General features: G+C 29.3%; 6 protein-coding genes across 6 annotated transcripts; 4 read left to right on the top strand and 2 right to left on the bottom strand.

The window, feature by feature from the left end:
* Positions 1 to 188: 188 nt before the first annotated feature.
* Positions 189 to 3809, top strand: LOC113796893 (uncharacterized). The gene is made up of 3 exons (XM_027347183.2): positions 189 to 1197; positions 2252 to 2760; positions 2866 to 3809. Exons 1-3 carry the CDS (start codon positions 660 to 662, stop codon positions 3604 to 3606), a joined length of 1788 nt encoding a protein of 595 aa, XP_027202984.2. The 5' UTR covers positions 189 to 659; the 3' UTR covers positions 3607 to 3809.
* Positions 3810 to 4018: 209 nt separating this feature from the next.
* Atg14 (autophagy related protein 14) lies at positions 4019 to 6305 on the top strand. Its single transcript, XM_075822636.1, has 5 exons — positions 4019 to 4746; positions 4818 to 5388; positions 5459 to 5618; positions 5684 to 5869; positions 5936 to 6305. Exons 1-5 carry the CDS (start codon positions 4051 to 4053, stop codon positions 6225 to 6227), a joined length of 1905 nt encoding a protein of 634 aa, XP_075678751.1. The 5' UTR covers positions 4019 to 4050; the 3' UTR covers positions 6228 to 6305.
* Positions 6306 to 6343: 38 nt separating this feature from the next.
* On the top strand, positions 6344 to 7423 carry LOC113796921 (uncharacterized). Its single transcript, XM_027347216.2, has one exon. It carries the CDS (start codon positions 6344 to 6346, stop codon positions 7421 to 7423), a length of 1080 nt encoding a protein of 359 aa, XP_027203017.2.
* On the bottom strand, positions 7028 to 8864 carry Arp10 (Actin-related protein 10). Its single transcript, XM_027347215.2, has 2 exons — positions 8621 to 8864; positions 7028 to 8557 (listed from the first exon to the last, which is right to left on the bottom strand). The coding sequence occupies exons 1-2, from the start codon at positions 8762 to 8764 to the stop codon at positions 7484 to 7486; spliced, it is 1218 nt and encodes a 405-aa protein (XP_027203016.2). The 5' UTR covers positions 8765 to 8864; the 3' UTR covers positions 7028 to 7483.
* Positions 8865 to 8901: 37 nt separating this feature from the next.
* Positions 8902 to 10896, top strand: Pex3 (peroxisomal biogenesis factor 3). Its single transcript, XM_027347221.2, has 2 exons — positions 8902 to 9507; positions 9567 to 10896. Exons 1-2 carry the CDS (start codon positions 9205 to 9207, stop codon positions 10554 to 10556), a joined length of 1293 nt encoding a protein of 430 aa, XP_027203022.2. The 5' UTR covers positions 8902 to 9204; the 3' UTR covers positions 10557 to 10896.
* On the bottom strand, positions 9895 to 11574 carry TfIIEbeta (transcription factor IIEbeta). The gene has a single exon (XM_027347222.2). The coding sequence runs from the start codon at positions 11468 to 11470 to the stop codon at positions 10613 to 10615; it is 858 nt and encodes a 285-aa protein (XP_027203023.1). The 5' UTR covers positions 11471 to 11574; the 3' UTR covers positions 9895 to 10612.
* Positions 11575 to 21944: the final 10370 nt, after the last annotated feature.

Below are 21944 nucleotides of genomic sequence, written 5' to 3'. Positions count from 1 at the left end.
GAACTATATAGTCGTTATAAACAAATTTGATTGGTTAATTCGAATCGAAAAAGGTGTGGCCTGTTGTAATGTTCATCATATTCAGCTTGGTTCTGGTTGAACCAGAATCCCGAAATAAAACCCGAAATAAAAATATTCTGTTTGATTCTGCTAAATTATTATTTTCAGTTTTTGAAGCATCTCTATGTTATTCATTTCTTTTCTATCAATGATTTTGTTGTTGTTGCTGTGAAGATAGAATATTCCTCTAGAAAACTATTTAGAGATAACTCCATAATGGTAATAGGCTTAATTTATCATCATCATAATCATCATTCGAATAGGAGAATAGAATCGAGAGAAAACAACAAACAAAACAAACATTAACTATTTCGATATTGATCAGTTGATGATAATCATCAAGATTTGAAACAAATTTGAAAATTTTTTACATTTTGAAAATTTATTCATTCAATTTTAGTTTGATTTTGTGATGATTGAATAAAGCATTTGAAACATCAAAAACGTCCATTTTTTATCATTGAAAATCGAATCAATTAACCTTATAAATTGTAAATTCATTCAAGTTTTTTAATAAACCAAAAACTGAAATGTGTTTCGATCAACAATCCAAAAATGTTTCATTAAATTCTTGATTTTTTAAAATGTTATGAATTTGGATGAAAATATTCTTCTTGTCAACTAAATCAAACCAAAAAACAAAAAAACATTCAATGTCTCAAACAACGGAAAAACAACGTAATAATCATCATCATAATCATCATCAACAACAACAACAAAATCATTCATCAAAATCACCAACATTATCAACGTCATCGTTATCATCTTCGTCATCATCCTCTTCATCATCATCATCACCAACATTAAATTGTCTTAATAATAATAATAATTCATTAACACCAACAACTCCATCAAGAACCACACCACCACCACCATCAACAACAACAAGTGATAATAATGATTTTGTTCAAACCATATATGGTATGACAACGTTAAATGGTAATCATAATAATTTACATTTAATGGATAATGGTAATATATCATCATCATCGGCTGCAACATCATCATTATCAACGATTACAACAACCCTAGGTGGAAATAGTCATCAAAATAATCATCATCAATTGAATTCACATCGATTATTTAATGATAATAATGGTCATCTTCATCCTCATCACAACCATCATCATCATTCAGGTAAATTTAGTAATTTCTAAATAAGGATCGGGAAAGACAACATTAAAACATCGATAATCGATTTTTATCGATTATTGAACATCGATTGTGACAAAAAAAAATTTCTATTACCACCATCACCATTATTATTTGGTCATTATTATTATTTGGTCATTATTTTAGTTTTACCTAAATCAAGTTTTTAGTTTTTTAGTTTTTTTCGGATCGATCGGGATGATGATGATGAATAACATTAACATAAAAAAACATCCATCAATCCATCCATCCATCCATCAATTTTGCAACAATAAAAATGATTGACATCATGATCTTTGTATTAGAGAGTGATGAAAGAATGGAAAAAAGTCGAGAGAGAGTTGTAAAAAGAGAGCAGGTGTTGGTTATTTTTGAATGATTTTTGGTCCTGTTGTTTTGTCCGAGAAACCCGAGCAAGCGAAAACAACTGAATACAAATGGATAAGACCCGAATGAAACACCCGATTGTGTGGTTGTGTTGTTGTAGTTTGGTTATTTTGTTGTGTCAAATTTCTGGTTTGCTTTTAAATATACACATCGGGTATCTTGAATGGTTATATATTTCCATTAGTGATTAATATTACAATCAATCAACAACAACAACATCATCATTATCATTACACGGCAGGCGATCAAATTTTTTTTTTCATTCATTCAATTCATTGAATGTTCAATGTATTCAATGAATGAATTCAATGTTGTTCAAATCAAAATGAATATCTGAGTAAGTGTATAACACTTACGAGATCAATAGAGAGTTAGTGAAAAAAATAATCAATGTTTTCGGCTGATGTTTTCGGATGATGATGACAAATTGGGTGACAACATTGATTGAGAGAGAGAGAGAGAGAGAGAGAGAGAGAGAGAATATTGAATATCATATCGAAAAAACTATGGATAGATTTTATCTAGAAACGAAAAACGAAACAAGTGTAATTGAAAAATTGAAAACCGTGATTAGTTTTCATTGGTTTTTGGTTGATTTTTTGATATTTTTTACGAATTTTTCGCTCTTTTTTCTGTCTTTTTTTTTCTTCAGTATTTTCAACATTTCCAAATGTATTAAGTAATTCAGTTGCAGAAACTGCATTTAAAAAACTTAAAGTTGATCATCAATCATCAACACTTCTTCCACCACCACCACCACCACCACCTCCATCTTTATCATTACAACCACCACCTCCACCTACACCATCATCTGTTTTAAGTCATCTTGGTAACGGTGGACATCATCATCATCATAATCATCATCATCATCATTCATCATCATTAATGGCTGCTGCTTGTCTTACATCATCATCATCATCATCATCATCTACGATTCCATCATCGTTGACAATAAATTCACTGACAACATCATCAACATCATCATTGATAACAACAAATACAAATTGTCCACCAACACCAGCACGACGTAGACATCGTACAACATTCACCCAAGAACAATTACAAGAATTAGAATCAGCATTTGCTAAAAGTCATTATCCGGATATTTATTGCCGGGAAGAATTAGCTCGGATAACTAAATTGAATGAAGCAAGAATACAGGTAAGTGTTTTTATTTAACAGGTTTTTCATTCGTTTCAAAAACTTGAAAATTTAACCCCCAAAAAAATTTTGTTTCACCTCCTCCTTCCTCAACAAAAAAATAAGGTATGGTTTCAAAATCGTCGTGCCAAATATCGTAAACAAGAAAAACAAATACAAAAAGCATTAACAAATAGTACAATGTTACCTGCTTGTAATGGTGCTATGATGCGTAATATTTATCATCAAGCACAAGCTGTACAACAAGCTGCACAACAACAACAACAAAATCGTAATCATCAACATCAACAACAAAATAATAATAATCATCAACAACAACAACAAAATCATCTACAGCATAATCATTTACATCATAATCCACATCAATATCATCAATATGGTAATGGTGGTGGTGTTGGTGGTAGTAATATTATTGGTACAACATCATCATCGGCTACATCACGTCATTATCATACACCAATAGCTGCGGCTGCTGCAGCAGCAGCCGCAGCAAGTGCATATCAACATTCATTAAATGGACCAACCGGAACAACCGGAACAACACCATTTATTGGTATGACAACACATTCAGCTGCGGCTGCTGCAGCAGCAGCCGCAGCTGTTTCAATTAATCATCGACAACAACAACAACAACAACAACTTTCGGATATTGATAATGAAAATGATTGGTATAATAAAGGTTTTAATGCATTAAGAATGAATAATCCTCATCAACATCATAATAATAATAATAATAATAATAATCATGGTAATCAACCAAATCTATCATCATCAACATCGTCAACATCATCAACATCAGCATCATCAAATGTCACTACACCAAGTATACTTCAATATCAAACATGAAAAACAAGATTTCTAGAGAATTTTTTTTTCTCCCTTTGATTCTCCACAAATACCTCCCCTTCCTCCTCCTCCACTAGTCACCACCACCAACACCAACAAATATCTTCATATAGTCAACCAATTGATTTGGAAACCCCGAAAAAATATTTTCCAATTTTTTTTTCTAAAATAAAATTAACACTTTGTTCTCTCGCCAGTATTCACATTGAATTAATTAATTTTTTTTTTTTTTTTTTCGCTTTGTCGTAATTGATTTTCTCTCGTTGGATTCATTGATTTATGTAAAAAAGAAAAACTGAATAAAATTTTAAAAAAAAACCAAGATTGATTTTTTATTGAAAAAAACAATAATTTTTTTTTTTTTAAATTCAAAAGATTACGTCGTTTATTGACAACCCTGGAAAAAAAATTCGATCACGTGATCTTTTTGTTGTTGTTGTTGTTATGGTTATTCAATGGTTCGAATATTCGAAACGTAATTTGTTTTTTCTTTTTTTTCATCGTTATCGTTATTATCATTTTAAAGACACGATGAATAATCATCAGCCAAATGATTATTGTTATGATGATGACGGTGATGATGAATCGTTGATTGTAAATATTGATAAACAAAGTAATAATAAATATATGATGGCTGGATTTAGTCGATTAACACTTGGTGATGACGATGGCGATTCTAATTGTGATAATGATTATAATAATGACAACAATAATGACAATGACGATGATGATGAAATAATGAATATTCAAATTTCAAAATTTATAAATCATCATCATCATCATCATCAAAATCAAATTGATATTTCTAAATTATCGATCGATCAATTTAATAATTTTCTAATGGATCAACAACAGCAACAACAACAAAAACATTATCATCATCATTATGATTATGATAATGATAATCATCAACCAACAACAATAAATCGTTTATTTAAATGTCCAATATGTTTAAAAGAAATGAAAAAATTATTCTGTTCAAATTGTATACGAAATGGTGATTTTACACATTCGAAAAAAAATTTCCTAGAACGTTTTGCTGATAAAAAATTAAAATTTATTAAACTTAAAGAACAACAGTTAAGTGATTGTAATGATGTGGAAATTTTTTTGAAAAATGATGTTGCCAAAAATTCAATGGTAAGTTTTATCTATTCATTTCTGGAAATTTCTTTGTATTAATCAATTTTTACTTTGATTTACGCACACAGTTAATCAAAATCAACGAAATTGAACGTAACATACGTACAATGAAAGAAATAATGAATGAAAAACAATCAATTATAAATGATATGAAAAAATTATTAAATAAATATGAACGTGAACGTTTTGTTTATCAGAAAAAACAGATTGATATTAAAAATAAGTTAAATTATTGTAAAAATAATTTAGCAAAATTTAATTATAATCAAAATAATATTCATAGACAAAAATATTCAATTCAAAATGAATTGAATTTATTGATACAAAAACGTTTAAAACAATTAACAATGTTTGTATTTACAATCAAAGAAAATGTTTTCTTATCATCAACTAATAATAACAACAACAATCAACAACAACTACAACATTTCGATGATGATGATGATGAAATTAAACTTGTTGGTAATGATAATGATTCTGAAGCATTACCATTGCTTGATTGTGCTATCGATGATAACGATGATGATGATAATAATTCTGTGGCAAATAAAACAATCAAAAAGAAAACTGAATCAACGACTAAATTAATACGTTATAAAATTGTTGATTCATGGATCGATTTGAATGAAAATTATGAAGGTAAATTCTTAATGAAAAGTGAATTTGATTTAATCAATGTTTTTTTTGTCTCTATATAAAATCAATTTAGCCGGTACTCATACAAATGCAATCGAATATTTAGATCTTGGTGATAATAGTTTTCGTGATGATCATCGTCGTATTATGTCTGCTTTATCATATTTATGTTATTTAACAAATTTGTTTGCATTTATTTGTCGAATTCATTTGCCGAAAAAAATTCTATTCAGGTGAAGAAATTACATTATTAACCATTAGCCATTTGTTTAACCATCATTATTTTTTTCTCCAATAGTGAATTAACATGTAAACGAATGAAAAGAGAACAATTTCAACGAAAAATTGCACGATTAAATACAAACATTATGTTTTTATGTTGTTGGTATCGTGTTGATAATAATAATTATGAATTACGACCAAAACAATCGATACGCAATATAAAACTTGCATTGGATGTTGCTATTAATCGACAAACAAATTCGTATGTTTGATTTTTGATTTTAATTTCTCTTCATCTTATCTAATATTTAAAAAAAAACACTTGTAGTGATTATAATCATTTGGAAATTCGTCAAAATATTTTCCGTATGATACATAATGAATTATTATATGATGATGATAGAATTCGTATACCAAAACATAAAACAATTGATAATCTAGCAACGGTGATGATGATTGATGATGATACAAAAAATATTGGACAAGATTTTGAACAGGATTTTGATTTCATTGAAAACAATATACCGGATCTTAAATTTGAAGATCCTTCGGTGGAAAAACCGGCCGGTTTATTAGCCACATTAGTTTCATCAATCTATAAACGTACAACAACTATTTGAAATTAATTTAATTTGTTGTAAAAAATTCTTTTAAATTAAATTTAAAAATGTATATAAAAATCATTGAAAAATTACAAATATGAATTTGTTTTAATCTTTTTTAATTAAAAAAAAATATGAGCGATTTTAATAAAGCCTATGATGATTATGTATCGCTACAAATGTCTTTGCATCGAAAATATCGTGGTTATCGTCAACAACGAAAAACATCGATACCATCAAGAACACCAACAACAACAACAACAGTAATACATATGCCCGAACCATTATCATCATCATTTGTATCAACATCAACATCAAAATCAAAAACAAGAACACAACAAATACATAAACAAACAAACAATAACAACAACAATGACAACAACAAAGATATAATCGATCGTAATATAATTGCAAAGGAATTATTGAATAGAAATATACATTTATCATCAACACAATTTACCGGACCAAATGGTTGGATATTTGTTGGTAAACATACACCAACACAACGTAATATAGCAATAAAAGTATTTTTACGAACAGAATTGGAAAAAATGTCAGCATTAATAATAAAACGTAGTTTACCATATGAACGTTTATGTACTGAAGATCGTTTAGTACGTGTTTATGAAATGTTTTTATCTGGTCAAATACTTTATATTTTACATGATTATCACCGTTATGGTAATCTAGCACAATTATTATTTTCAAATAATCCAAATAAAAAATCATTGGATGAATATTATGCCCGACCATTATTTAAAACAATATTAAAAGCATTGAATCATATGCATCAGAATAAAGTTGCACATCGTAATCTGAAATTGGAAAATATCTTAATCGATGATAATCATCAACCAATATTATCTGATTATACATATACAATATTAGTTGGTGATATAAATAATTTTGATACAATAATGGCAACATCATTACCATATTTAGCACCAGAAATTATTGCACATATACCATATAATCCAATCGTAGCGGATATTTGGAGTTTTGGTGTTTGTCTTTATATTGTATTAACAAATTATCTACCATATACACCATATGTAAAAGCTGATGATAAACATAGATGTTTACAATTTAAAAATTCAAATAAATTATCTGAGGATGTTAAAAAATTTCTAATAAAAACATTAGAATATGATGTTAATAAAAGAATGTCAACAACATCATTGTTAGAAAATTCATGGTTTAAGATTAGAAAATAAATTATAAATAAATTTTTTTTAAATTCACAATTTTTAATAACAATAATGATGTTCTTTCTTTCACGTTGTTGGTGATATTAAAAAATCAAAATTCGACCAATCGCTAATAGTATCATTATTTTTTACAAATTGTTCGGCTGTTATTGATCTCATTGATAATAAATCGGTAGTAGCCCAAATTGAAGCACCTAACCAACTAGCATAATTTTCTTTACATGGTAATTGATGAAATTGAAAATCATTTGAAAAATTTATCGGTTTATAACGTTCACTTTTGGTTGTTAGATATTCAATTTCTTTATAAAGACGATGTTTTAGGCCAGATATCATTGATGTACCACCAATTAATACAATATTCTGTGCTAAACGACGACGACAATCTAATGGACATTTTAATATTGAATCAATAATCAATGTAGCTAATGTATGTTCTTCACCATACATTTCGAATAAAACTTCACAAACAGATTCACGTAATGAACCGGGAATTTGAAGAAATTTATTACCACCAAATGGATAACGTACTGATGGTGGTGGTCGTTTTATTGAACATTGAATTCTATCATCATCATCGGTTGATTCTTCTTCATCTTTATTGGTTAGTTTTTGTTGTGCTAATTGTGAACCACGTTCGAATGTTGTTACAAAACAAGTACGAAAAATAATATCTTCAAGATTCGATTCATCAATAGTTGTTTCATTTATTTCAACATTTTCACCATCTTGATGGAATGTTGGTTTTCGTCGAATTAATTCATCCATTATACGAAGATGAAGTGATTTACCACCTAATGGTGCAAATTGTACTGAATCAAGTATGGTAATACCTTCATAAATTGGTATAGCTATTGCTTCAGCATAACCAATATCAAATACTAATGCAGTGTTGATACCTAATGTTGCCATAACCACTACATGATTCGGGACGAATAAAAGCGATGGAACATTGAAACGTTTGAAGAAAACTTCGGCAACTTGTTGACGAAAAATTTTTTCCGAAAATATTGATTCAACAATAACTACACGACGATCTTTAGGATTGGCAGCCAAATATTTGAAATAAATCATTTGGATGAATTTTTCCAGTGCCTGTATTAGCAGATCAACATCTTTAATCTGGAAAATACGCAAGGTCTGTATGAGAAAAAACAAAAGTTAACCATGACAAGAATTTAATAACGAAAAAACAAAACAAACTTTATCAATTGAATTTAAATAAATTTCGCTTGAAATTATAGCACGTGGACTTGGTTCGGATGTAAAACCACATTTTGTATATGCAGTACCGAATTCAAATATGACTGGATTTTTTTCCGATTGTAATGTATCATAAACAGGCATTATTACTTTTCTTATAATTTTGAAACAAAATTTTAAAATTTGAAAAAAACAAAAAAATCAAAAAAAAAACAAAAAAATCAAAATCAAAAATCAAAAAAAAATCACTCGCGAAACAAATGTCCATTCATAAATGACAGGACACATTGTTTTTTTTTCAAAAAATTTTGACAATAAAAAAAAACCTGTTGAACATTTGCATATTTTGTATTGTTGTTGTTCATCACAAACACACAAAGCATCTCATCATCCCTGCATGCACCACACCGAAAAGGTATTGTGTCATTAAATTGAAGAAGAAGACGACGGCAAAGAAGAAAAGAAGAAATTCCCTCAATAGAAAAACCCAAACACTCATCTTCATCGCAAAAATCAATATTTTTTCCTCATTTTGACACGAATACTGTTGTACCTTGAGCGAACGAATTTTCCAACAACCGAAAATGCAATCAACCTGGAATTTTATCAAAAATAATAAAAAAACAATATTCTTTACAACATCGGCGATTGTTGGTTTTATTGGTTTACGAAAATATTTTTCCAATTTTGAACAACAATGGCAAAATTCACAATCAAGAAATTTTGTTTCTGAAGTAAGGAAAAAAGGTACATATTTTGATGATGCATTAAATATCGGTACGAATATGGCTAATAAACAATTTGGTTTATTAATAAAACGTTTGAAAGAAATGTTTAATATTGTAAAATTATTGGAACAAATTAAGGAAGCACAATCGAATAATTTGGTGAGTATATTTGTAAAAAATTGTAAACAAAATTTTCATTTTTACTTTCTTAATTTCAGTCACCATCCGAGCAACTAAAATACTACGAAGAATTGAAAATTGAAATATTTACCTATATTATTGCTGAAATTTATTCAATTGCATTTCTTATTACATATCTTCGTGTACAATTATCAATGATATCGGGTGTTATGTATCATGAAAATCAAATCAATCAATCAACAACGGTAATGAGCGGCGGAAATCTACTCAAAGATACTACATCACGTTATTATATGTTTATCGGTTTAATGAAAAATTTTCATCAAAATGGTATCGAACATTTAGTGGATAATGTTCGGATATTAGTAAAAAAATCATTTAAAAATTTAAAAATAACCAACAATGTTACATTGAAAGATTTATTGAAAAATTTTAATGAAATTAAATTCAATTGGAATGAATCAATGGAACGTTTGATTGAAGAAAATGTACTTATTGTTTATCGTTTGGAACGACAATCATTTAACGATAATGACGAATCGATTGATAATAATGAAAATCTCAGCAACAACAAAATATTAAATGAATATAAAGCATGTACCAAATTTATTGATGAAATGATTGATATAACAAAATTATCAGATTTTCGTATGGTCTTAGAGAATTGTATCGATATTGGTTATTCAAATCTATTTGATTTTATTAATGAATGTTTTATACAATTTGAACGACAAAAGCAACAATCATTATCATCATTATCAACAGCAAACAAATCAATGATGGAACAACGTTCATTTATTAATCCACATCAGATTAATATTTTATTAATTAAATTATTACCATTAATATGGCAACAAGTACATAATAGTGATGATGATGATAATGATGGTGGTCATAATAAAGATAATAATCAAATGATTAACGAATTTTGTGAACAAGAAAAACATAATCGTAATGCATTACTGGTACAATATTTACTTTGTTCAGATAGTTTAACATGTTTTGCTGCAAATATTTATGAAGCATTTTGTAATGAAATGCCAAAATGTAAAACAATCAATCAATAGTGAATTTGGATTGATTAATATCACAGGAAGATATTTCGAAAAAAAACAAACATATTTTATGACTGTTTATCACTATAATCTTCCAATAAACCATCCAAATGATTATTTAATTTACGGAAATTTGATTTACGTTTTTTATTATCTTTACGTTTTTGTATTGGTATTGTTTTACGTATATTCATATCTTGCATTGAGCTTATGCCATGATTTTTAAGATATTCTTCAATTTTTGTTTCATCCATTCCTTCCACTGCTATTGAACGCCATGCTTTTTGAAATTCTTCATCAACATTGAAACTTAATGATAAATTATTAATAAATAATATTTTTTTCTTATCAACCGGCCTAGTGATTACAATTAATTGATTTTTTTCCGATAAAAATTTTATAATTCTATCAGCATTTGGTAATGATTCTTTAATATCTTCATAGGATATTGCACCCAAACCACGTGAATCATATTTTTCCAATAATCGTATCAGTGATTTACGATCTCTTATATTAAATATTGGTTTATATGAATATTTACCATTATCATTAATATTTATACGTGGATTATCTGGTAATGCTTCGGTTAATAACCATTGTTTTTGTCGGGGACTTAAATCTAATTGATTTGTTTCATCCAATAATTCATCGAATGTTAATGCTTCAGAATCACCATTTAGATAACGATCTTTCATTGAATTAACTATCTTTGTTAGAATGGAAAAATTATGCAATGGTACGGATGATTTTGTTGGGAAAAAATCTCTTGAACTAGCCGATGATGATTCAAATCGTTTTCTTTTAGCTGATGATGATGTATCATTATTTTTATCATTATTATCATCTTGTTGTTTACGTTTTTCCACCACAGGCAATGCAAATGCTTTTTTCATAAACAATTCACGTTCTTTTCTTAATTGATCCATGATTTTCTCGGGTTTTTGTTGAAAATTTTACGAAAGATAAAGATTTTTTCGGTCAGAATTAAACAAATCAAAACAAAACAAAAACAATCACTCAAAACATTATTCATAAAATACAGTACACAATATGTTTTCTTCAAAACCACCAGATGGCAATAAAATTTCTATAATTTTCACTCGACAATTTCCGCGTTTTTCTTTTGTTGTTAATTTTGAAATTTTTTAAAATTTTTTCAAAAAATTAAAATAAAAATCATTCAAAACATCGACGATGGTCATTTTGTTTTCATCTGCATTTGAATAATAGAAAAAGAATGACAAAACGAAAAAAATTCATTCATCCATATCGATGAACAAAGGTTTTTTTCCCCCCAAAATTCAATTCAATTCATTTAACATTCGATTCTTTTCATTTTATTAGATTTTCATTTGAAAAAAACTGTTTTAAAATCGGATTTACATTTTTAATTAAGTTTTAAGGTTTTTTCCACACAATACACAAATATGTGCCCTTTTTTTGTTGTTAAATAACAAAATGTTCCCGGTTCTTTTAATAAAAATGATGATGATCGATGAAGCGATGAAATTGGCCCCAAAAATTTTTCTTTGTTTTGGCTATTTCCACCCACCCATTAACCATTCGAAAAATAAAAACACGGATCACGGATTCTTCATTTAAACGACAACCAAAAATTTGTCAATCGACTAATAATAATAATCATCGTTTATTATGGCTCCATATATGATGCAACAACAACAACAACAAAAAACGAATTTATCATCCGGGGAGGAAAGAATCCTGGTCTCTCTCTCTCTCTCTGTTTTCAAGTATGTTTCATTCATTCATTCTTGAAAAAAATATATCCGGGATAATACTTTTCAATTGGTGAGGATTTTCACTATCATCACCATTATTATTATCATTCGATGCATTTCACCTGATTTATTATTATGGATGCATCATGCTTTTAGCTGGAAAAAAAAGAAGATGATAATTTTTGTCATTTAACACATACATACACACACTGGACATTGGATAATAGCCAATTCTGCTTTGTTTTTTTTATTATTATTATTCGTTTTTCAGTCAAAATGGTAATTCTTTGTCGTTTCCATTGTTGTTGGGTTATTATTGTGAAGCGTGATTTTGCATTCATTAAAAATCATCGATAAATGTGTGTTTGAGTGTGTGTGGCAGGCTAATAATGTGTCATTATCATTCATTTTTCCGTTATAATCAGATCATCCTTTTTTCTATTCGGGTGGCATATAATGATGAGGGGGAGAGAGAGAATTTCGAAAAAGTGAGGAAATTCTGATTTTCGATACAAAAAAAAACACTCATCTGGCCATTTGAATTCTAATTCTACTCTATTGGGTCTGTGTTGTGTGTATGTGTGCCTTATATTTATTGAAAAAGATCAAAACAGAATGAGAGAATTCGAATATTTAATCCTGTCAATTGATATGGTATGGGGTGATCCTGGAACACACACACACACATTTATCGTACAAAGTATTAAAAACAAAGTGTACAGAGATTTAAGTTTTTTTTTCAAATATAAAAAACTGACAACCAAAACTACCAATCATCATCATCATCATTTTTAGCGCCTTATGTTTCAAAACAAAAACAAAAACAATCGTTTATATCGATATATCCTCTCACTCGCTCACTCGCTACAATCGATTGTTTGTTGCCCATCTAATTCTAAATCTCTATTCTGTGTTTGATCACAACAGTGATTTCCTGAAAACCAAAAAAAAAAAAAAAAAAAAAATCAATGAAACATGAAACAAAATACAGAAGTTTCAGAAGATTATTATTATTATTTCCTTCATTCTTTTTGCGACAATTCATTAGTTTTCTGTATTTGATAAAAACATTTTCCATATTGTTGATGATTGACATTAACGAATTATTCTTCTTTCTTCTTTGGCTATTTGAACCCCATATGTTTCATTATTATTATTATTACTTTGGTGTATTTGGATTTTTTTCATATAAATAAATCCTGTTCCATGTTCTGTGTGTGTTCCAGGAAAAAATCTGGGTTCCTCATCATCATTTAGATTGAAATTGAATTTGAATTTCAAGTTTTTTTCTTTCTTGTTTGCTTGCTTGATTCTAACTAATTCTCTCCTCCGATTCATTCATTCATTTATCCAGTAATCATTCGTATCTTGTCTTTTTTCATTTTCGTCGAATAAAAAGTAAAATAATGAAATTTGCCTGTGTGTGTGCTGAATGGTTATCGATATGATCATCATAGTTTTTTTTGGTTCCGTGATGAATAGAAAAAATGATTCCGAAATTCGTTTTTTATTATGATCATGATTATTGAATGTTCCCACCATTCAGATTACGATTAATAATTGTCCAATACAACAATTCTGACAATCTTGATGATTTAATTGTAATAAACTTGATTAGCTTTTTTCATATATTTTTCTGCTTGTTTTGATCAACGATATAGTCGATTGTAGATTGTGTCATTTCAAAAAAATATTGCGTGACATTATTAGACAAAAACTATATCTACTGCAGTAGTCAGTCGATGTGTGTGTGTATCAATTGACAATCAAATTTCGGATTTTTTTTTTGTTGAAAGAATCGAAATGAATGATGATAACCATCATCAACAGATTCGGTTACGTATTGCTTATTGATTGAAAATAATTTCAGTTCAATAAAAATAAGGTCAAAAATATTGACCGAATGGAAAATAGAAATTCGTTCTTTTTTGTCCAGAAATTCGTTCTTCTTTTTGACCAGATTATCGACGGTGATTATCAAACGGCAGCCATTATCACAGTGTTAATGGTGGTGGTGTTTAGATGCAAAAAAAAATGAAAATTATTGGTCATGGTTGCCATCACCATATATAATAAATCTGTGTTAAAATAGTCGCGAAAAAAAAACTTTAATATTTGTTTTCTGGTCATTTCTTTTCCCCTTTTCAATAACAAAAGAAAAACTTGCCGGAAGTTTTTCGAATAGAATTTCCGGTGGAAGAAAAAACTTTCCAGAAACATGATGCAAATGCACACACCGAGAGAGATAGAATCATTGGCCACGCACAATTTGTTGTTGTTGTTGTTTATGTCGCCCATAATAAATGAGAGAGAATATAGGCGAAAAACGAATGAATGAAAAACATCACTAAAAGTGACAACACATACACACAGAAAGAGAGAGAATGAAAGAACAAAGTTTTTAATATGAAACGAAGCAAACAAACAAAAAAAATGTCAACCATCATTTTCAACGACAACAACATTATCAACAGCGATAACGATGGAACAAATTTTTTTTTTCTTCTTTCGACAAATGATCTAGGCCAGAGAGAGAGAGAGAGAAAGTTGTCGTTGTCATCAGAAAATTTCCCATTTTTTTTTTTTTTTGGACAACAACAACAACGATAACGACAACAAAACTAAATACACACTATGTGTGTGTATATTCTGTAGAAATATCAACCGAAACATTTTTTGACGACAACATTTGATGATTGAACGAAATGAAAAAAAAAAAATATAGAGAAGATTTTTTTTGCCTATTGGGAAAGGTCTTTACGCCATCATCATCATCACCATCATCGCCATCATCATCATCATAACCATCATCACCATTGAACAGAGAAAAAAAAACTTGTGTCAATATTTACATTCGAGTTTTTATTCGTTTCGTTTTTTTGCTTGCTTGCTTGCTTTTCATCATCATCATCATCATTCTTTGTTTGTGATGGCAATGAGCGAATTGAATGATGAAAATGAAAATGAAACTCACGCAAATGCATCGTTTTTTCCATTCTCTCTCTCTCTCTCTCTCTCTCTCTCTCTCTCTCTCTCTCTCTCTCTCTCTCTCTCTCTCTCTCTCTCTCTCTCTCTCTCTCTCTCTCTCTCCATTTTATCGTTTATGTTTGCCTGAATCTTTTTCTCTTTTTCTTTCTCTTTTTTCGTTTTTGCTTTTGGTTTATAGAATTTTTTTTAGGCCAAATATAAAATTCTGGGTGGCTGGTTGCTGGTTGTAGTGAGGGGTGTTTTTTTCCCCTGTTGATGTCGATGATGATGATGAAAGAAATGAAATGATGATGAAAGCAGCAGCAAACTAAAGAAGAAGAATTTTGAAAGGAAAAAAAGAAAATTCTTGGAAAGTTTCTTGGAAAGCAAAAATGGACGATGATGATGATGCCTTATAGAATTTTTTCTCGGGGGGGGGGGGAATCTAGGATTTTCTTTTTTGATAGGGGTGTTTCTCGTTGCTACACGCCGATTCTGTTCTGTTCTGTTTTGGCTATAGCTATTAGCCAAAACAAGAATTTTCAATTTCAGAATTGATACTGATGATAATGTCCACTGTGTGTGTGTATTATGAAGGGCACAGAATCTGTTTGTCCAAAAAAAAAACGAAAAACTTTGGCAGAATTTCGCCTTGCTTTCAGTTATTATTATGTAATCTGGGTGTTTGAAGACAAAACTGCTTTGGATTTTTTTTTTTTGTAAAGGGATTTTTCTGGAAAAGTTTTTTCCTTTCTTTTTTGCCTGAAAAAAACAACCAAAACGAATTTTTTTTTTTTGATCAAAAAATATTGATAATGAAAGAATTTCTTACAATTCGACGACACCTGTAAATTCTTTTTTACAGCAGCAGCAGCAGCAAATGATAATCTGAACCTGGACATAATGATGATGACATACCTAGCCTAACTATTAAAAAAGAGAGCAATATTGCAATAGAATGTTGCTGTTTTTTGTACATATTTAGACATTACAAGTAGAGAGAGAGAGAGAGAGATTGAAAAAAGGTAAGAAATTTATCTAATCAACACCTGCAATATAAGAATAAAGCTCGAATGGCGAATGAATGAAAGAAAAATGTAAAGATCACCTGCAGGCATTTTTTTTGCTAGTTGTTGTTGTTACTGTATTACCTGGGATATAAAAGTTGATCCTGGAACTGTTTTTGGTTCACCTGCAAAAAAAAAAACGAACGAACAAAGTTTCAAAATAACTTCTTTTTTTTCTTCTACTGCTTTTTCCAATCGAAACACACGTGGATTGATTTGGAAAATTTTTTAATTTTCTTTGAACCTCGGTTCCAATATTCAAAAATTGACCAATTGACTTGAAAGATTTGACAACTTGTTTCAACAACACCAAAGGCTAGTAGTTAGTTTTCAACTTGTCAATTTATATTTAGGTTGGTTGTCAGTGTGTACAGGTTGAATTTTTGGTTTTTTATGTTTTCGTTCTCAAAAAGAAAAACATTTGTCGAACACATAACATCAAGTATGGAGTATGGAATGAAATAAATGGGAAAAATTTGACAGATGTATGACATTTGTGATAAATTGGTTTTGCAGATCATCAATGAATGAAGATCAAGAGAAAAATTTTCATAAATACCGTGTGAGAATGTAATATTTTGATGTTTTTAAGAGTGCAGAATCAAATTCCATGTTTTTATTGTTTTGGATTCTCGATTCTGAAAAGTGAGAGAATATTCTGACTATGAATGAATCCAAAAAAAACGAAAGGTTATATAGTGAGAATTTCCACATCCAACAACCAACCAGAAAAAAAACTGTGAATCTGAATGTTCAAGAGGTCTTATTTTTTTGTAATGAAAAAAAGGAAAATACAGAAATTTTCAAGGTTTCAAGAGGTTTTTATCGCGTGCAACAACAACAAAAGCAGCGAGAAAAAAAAATGATGTGTGTGAATAGGGATGCTGCAGCAAAACGTTTTTCTTGTTTAGCATCCCCAACATTCATCCATAGTGTTAATAGTGTGATTGGTCAAACAAGAATCAGGCAAAAGTAAAAATTATTATTCCTTTGCCTTTCATTTTTTTTCCCATTAACATTATTATTATATTTCCATCCCCCTCTGCAAATTCTTAGTGTTATTAACAGGAGGGGAGAAATTCTGATTTTGTTTTCTGCTTCCTATTTGAAAATCAAATGAATTCAAAATGTGTTGGTGTGTGTTTTGTTGGTCGTGTGCAGACACTTGAATAATTTTTTATTCTGTTCAATGTTTTTGTATGCATCCCCAATTTGGTGTAATAAAGAAAATTAACAGAATTTGCTGGCTGGTATAAAGAATTGCCTGCAAAAAGAATAATACCGGCACATTGAAAGCACGTGTTTCATTTCATTTCATATTGCAAAGTTTACATTCATGAATGTCACATGTGTGCCAGAATTTTCAATTTTAGGATATTTACACAAAACCCTGAAACAAAACCAAACATTCATTGTATGTAGATAGATATAGAAAGTGACTAAATATTTACAAAAAGATTTTATTCACGTGTAAATTTGTAATAATAATAATAATAATAATAATAATAATTTGTTTTTGTGGCTTTTTTTGAGGGGGGGTTAGAGAGGAGGGGAAAAAACATCATAACATCATCATCATCATCATCATCGTTAAAATGAAATGAATTTTTCTGTATCATCATCACTACCATCGTCGCAGAATGACAAAATCACGAAAAATCGCAGAATCATAGAATTACAGAATTTCAGAACAGAGAAAGAGAGAGAAAATCACAGAATTCTGTTAAGACTTGTAATATATCCGGACGGACACACGCACACAAATAGGAATCGATATCCTATTCAATCACCGAAAAATTCAATGAAAAAAAACACAAAGAAAACAAAAAATCTATTGTATCAATCGTTTAATAATGATGATGATTTTCATTGTCTGTGTGTGTGTGTGTGTATTGTACAAACGATATGGGTAGAAATAGAAATAGATTTTCAAAATGTTAACATCATTATTGGCTATCAATTTTTATTATTTCCCGTTTCTTTTTCATTTCTTTTTCATTTCATTTCATTTCGTATTTGCTCGTTCGCTATAGCGAACAAGCAACCATCGGTAAAGTTTTAATTTACAATTTTTATTAACATGGTTGAATTGGTTTTTTGCAGTTTGCTGTTTCTTTTCTGTTTCTGTTTCTGTTTTGCCTGGTCGGTTCAATGGTTGGTTATTTTTTTTTCATGTTTTCTAATTTTGTTTGATGCAAACACACACACACACACACACACCAAACAAACACCCGATATTTGTCGACCGAACAATAGATTCGGTCATGCTCAATGTTTTTCTTTTTTTTTTTTTTGCTTTTCATTTAAGGTCCAGGAAGAAAAAACTTTCTCTTTCCCGAACGACAAACAACGATTAACCGAAACACAATTGATATACCCGGGTTTTATTGTTGCTAATTTGAATTTTCATTCTTTTTTTCATTCATTTCATTTCATCACCCGAAATAAATAATCATTCTTAGATGATCAATTTGTCTATCAATAAACACATATGTTTTGAAAAAAAAACTAGTAGCAAAATCATCATTCATTCTGGGTTTTTTTCTAAAAAAAAAGATGCGTTTACGTTTTACGTTATATCGGTTTATTTGATAATAATGATGATCATTATTATCAATTTGTTTTAAATTCAATTATCTTTAATTCGGTTTTTTTCGGGTTTATCATTTTGTTGTTTCCATTGAATAGAATGGAACAACAGAAGCAACGATTCAACGATGTTCATTTTGTTCTATTTTGTCTATTTTTGTTTGTGATTTTCTCAATGGTGCGATCAATTCATTCTCGGTTAATTGAATTGAATTTTTTTTTCATTTCATTTCATTTTCGACTGATTGAATTCAAATTTATCATTAAATTCAATTGAATATTTTTTTACCAATTTGCTGTTGCTGGATAAGATATCCTTTTGTTTTGTTTTGTTTGTTTGTTTGATAATTCAATTATCAGATTGAATTTTTTTTATTCTGTTCTGTCTGTTTTCGTTGTTGTTTTCGAGCTTTCCAGTTTTCGAGTTTCCAAGTTTCAACTTTACCTTTGACTTGGAAAAAAGATTCTTTTTCTTTCGTCATTGTTTCAATCGATTCTGTAGAATTTTACTATAGAGATTCTTTCCAGAAAGATTCTTTAACCCTTGGTTGCATGCAAAAAACTTTGAATTTTTATTGCTTTGGGCTGATTTTTTTTCTCTGGTTCACATGCGAGAAAACATAGATACAAAGATTGAATCAATTTTTTTTTGTTTTCTGATTCAATTTTCAATTTCATTCAATCAATGTTGATGATGATATTTGATGATTTGATTTTGAATGAAATATGCATACAAGGAAACAAGGAAAAAATTCAATCAATTTGAATAATGATTTATCCCCGAAAAAGACAGACAAACAAACAAACAAACATATTTCCTGATTACAATGAGAGAGAGATACCCAGAGATTCAAACTATTAAAAAAACCGTTATTATCCAAAGGGGTCATCCAATGTGTAATGATAATCCACGAAAGGATTAAATATTTTTCTGGCTAAACAAAAAAAGGATTGATCATCGAATGGATCATCATCATTATCATTTGATCAGGTCAACTCTTTGGTCATCCATCATAATTGAAACCGATTTAACCCTCTAAGTTACACGAAATCCTGCTTGAAAAATATATTCTCTCTTACCCTTATTCAATTCACTTAATAACCGATTGTATATACTGCGGGTTGAAACTCATCATCATCATTGATGAAATGAGAAAAAGAACCAATACAGACACACACACGATATGCCCAGAAGCTATTATTTTTTAATAACATCTTTCCTGGTTATTATCATTGAGAATTGTTCCAAGTGTGTATTTTTTTTTCAATTTCATTTTCAATCATTCAAATAAAAAAAAGTACTGCAGTTTCATGAAAATATCGCAGATCATCATAGATGTTTTATAGTGATCAAGTTGTTGTCGTTTTTTTCATTTTATTTTTTATTTTGAGAAAAATTTATTTCAATCACTTTTTCACTTTATATTCGTGCATCTCTTGGGTGTTTTGATGTGTATGTGGACGAACAATTAGCTTTTCGACATGAATTTTTCATTTTGGATTCGTGGATGTATTTCGCCTGAATAGATATGCCATGTTTGAGTAGTGAGAGAGAGAATTGAATTCATTTAGCAAAAATTTTTCACATTGCTCAAGGCACAGGGTTTTATTAACCAACCCAGCTAAAACCATTTGAGTAAGGGAAAGCCAAAGCCAAAGTTTAGGCAGGCAAGCAAGCCAAAGCCAACATTATATGATGATGAATCGTTCATCACATATGGTTGGTTGTTTTTGTTTTTTCGTTTTTGATTGATTTAAATATTCATTGATGTATGGATCACTCACTGCCCCCTCTCATCATCATTACCAATTTTCACCCAATTTTATTGAATTCATTCAAACGATAATAATGACGACGACGACGACGACGACTAGAATATTCATGAATTTTAAATTTCCTGTTCGATTTGAATTTTGTTGTTGTTGTTGTTTTTCCCCAAACAACAACAACAACAACAGCAGCCAAAATTCATTTCAATTTCAGCCGAATCTCGGTTGATTGACTGAATGAATATTCAAAAAAATTTTTTTGAAATGAATTTTTTGTTTTCGTTTTTTTTTTGATTTAGATGTTACAATCAAATCTAATTAACATATTTTCAATTAATGATTATTATTCTTGATGTTTTTTTTTCCAAATTATAAATTATTACAAATTACTTTGATTACGTAAACATGTTTTTCAGCGATGTGCGCATGCTCGCCATTTTGAAACTTTTGAAATTCAAAATTTTCAAGATTCAGATTTGCGGTTTTCTAATGGCAGCCGAGGATATTGATAGAGAAATTGTCAAAAACTTTTGTCAATTTTAGTAAACTAAACCGACAACTACTACCTAATTCTCCTCCTTTTTTTTTTTAATTTTCTTGGTGTTGCCGCTATCATTATCATCATCATCAACCAACCAACCATGTTAACCATGCATGTTTAACCATCGTCGTCATTACCATATAAACACACACACACATTTCTCTTTCGGTTTGCCGCCATGACATTACAGAGATGGATCTGACTTGAAATGAAGAAAGTTTTCCTGGAAAACTTTCGAAAGAAATTGACTCTATAAATGAAATTACATTATTTAAAACATAGTGTGGTTAGAAAATTGATTGATTCATTCAGAATTTGTAACAAAAAAAAAAAAGTTTTGATTTTACAAAGTTTTTTTTGAAATGGATTCTTTGAGAGCGAACCCAAAAATCAATCAGAATCTACTTGTCATTTTGGATACATTTGTTTCGGTTAACAAAAACTGAACTGAGATCGATTCTGGGAGATTATTGATCGATTCTCGGAGATTCAAATTCCATGTTTTCTGGCTTTCAATGTTCTCTGGTTTTTTTAAAAAATTTAAATTTTCAAAAAAAAAAAATTCAAATTCCAAGCACGTAAATGGATGGACGAAACCGAAAAATGTTTTTTGTTTTGTTTACCAAAATGATATGATACATGATTTGTAAACCTTTTTTTTTCTATTTCTTTTCAGTCAAATTCTGGTTGTTTTGATATCAACATTCAACTATTTTGTTTTGTTTGT

This window comes from Dermatophagoides pteronyssinus, unplaced genomic scaffold, assembly GCF_027571235.1.
Source record: "Dermatophagoides pteronyssinus isolate colony J.1.1.1.1 unplaced genomic scaffold, Derpt_VIB-CSIC_2022.12 sq0018, whole genome shotgun sequence".
In the NCBI taxonomy this organism is placed as follows: Eukaryota; Metazoa; Arthropoda; class Arachnida; order Sarcoptiformes; family Pyroglyphidae; genus Dermatophagoides; species Dermatophagoides pteronyssinus.
The sequence above is the reverse complement of the archived record's forward strand: the minus strand, read 5'-3'. Positions and strand labels throughout refer to the sequence as shown.

What these genes read in the sequence shown, in the direction of transcription:
- LOC113796893 (XM_027347183.2), top strand. Translation starts at nt 660, where the DNA reads ATGAAAATATTCTTCTTGTCAACTAAATCAAACCAAAAAACAAAAAAA. An exon ending in CAACCATCATCATCATTCAG is followed by an intron (nt 1,198 to 2,251) that starts GTAAATTTAGTA and finishes TTTTTTCTTCAG; the next exon opens with TATTTTCAACATTTCCAAAT. An exon ending in TGAATGAAGCAAGAATACAG is followed by an intron (nt 2,761 to 2,865) that starts GTAAGTGTTTTT and finishes CAAAAAAATAAG; the next exon opens with GTATGGTTTCAAAATCGTCG.
- Atg14 (XM_075822636.1), top strand. Translation starts at nt 4,051, where the DNA reads ATGGTTATTCAATGGTTCGAATATTCGAAACGTAATTTGTTTTTTCTT. An exon ending in TTTGAATGAAAATTATGAAG is followed by an intron (nt 5,389 to 5,458) that starts GTAAATTCTTAA and finishes AAATCAATTTAG; the next exon opens with CCGGTACTCATACAAATGCA. An exon ending in ATTAATCGACAAACAAATTC is followed by an intron (nt 5,870 to 5,935) that starts GTATGTTTGATT and finishes AAACACTTGTAG; the next exon opens with TGATTATAATCATTTGGAAA.
- LOC113796921 (XM_027347216.2), top strand. Translation starts at nt 6,344, where the DNA reads ATGAGCGATTTTAATAAAGCCTATGATGATTATGTATCGCTACAAATG.
- Arp10 (XM_027347215.2), bottom strand. Translation starts at nt 8,764, where the DNA reads ATGCCTGTTTATGATACATTACAATCGGAAAAAAATCCAGTCATATTT. An exon ending in ATTTAAATTCAATTGATAAA is followed by an intron (nt 8,558 to 8,620) that starts GTTTGTTTTGTT and finishes TTTCTCATACAG; the next exon opens with ACCTTGCGTATTTTCCAGAT.
- Pex3 (XM_027347221.2), top strand. Translation starts at nt 9,205, where the DNA reads ATGCAATCAACCTGGAATTTTATCAAAAATAATAAAAAAACAATATTC. An exon ending in AAGCACAATCGAATAATTTG is followed by an intron (nt 9,508 to 9,566) that starts GTGAGTATATTT and finishes TCTTAATTTCAG; the next exon opens with TCACCATCCGAGCAACTAAA.
- TfIIEbeta (XM_027347222.2), bottom strand. Translation starts at nt 11,470, where the DNA reads ATGGATCAATTAAGAAAAGAACGTGAATTGTTTATGAAAAAAGCATTT.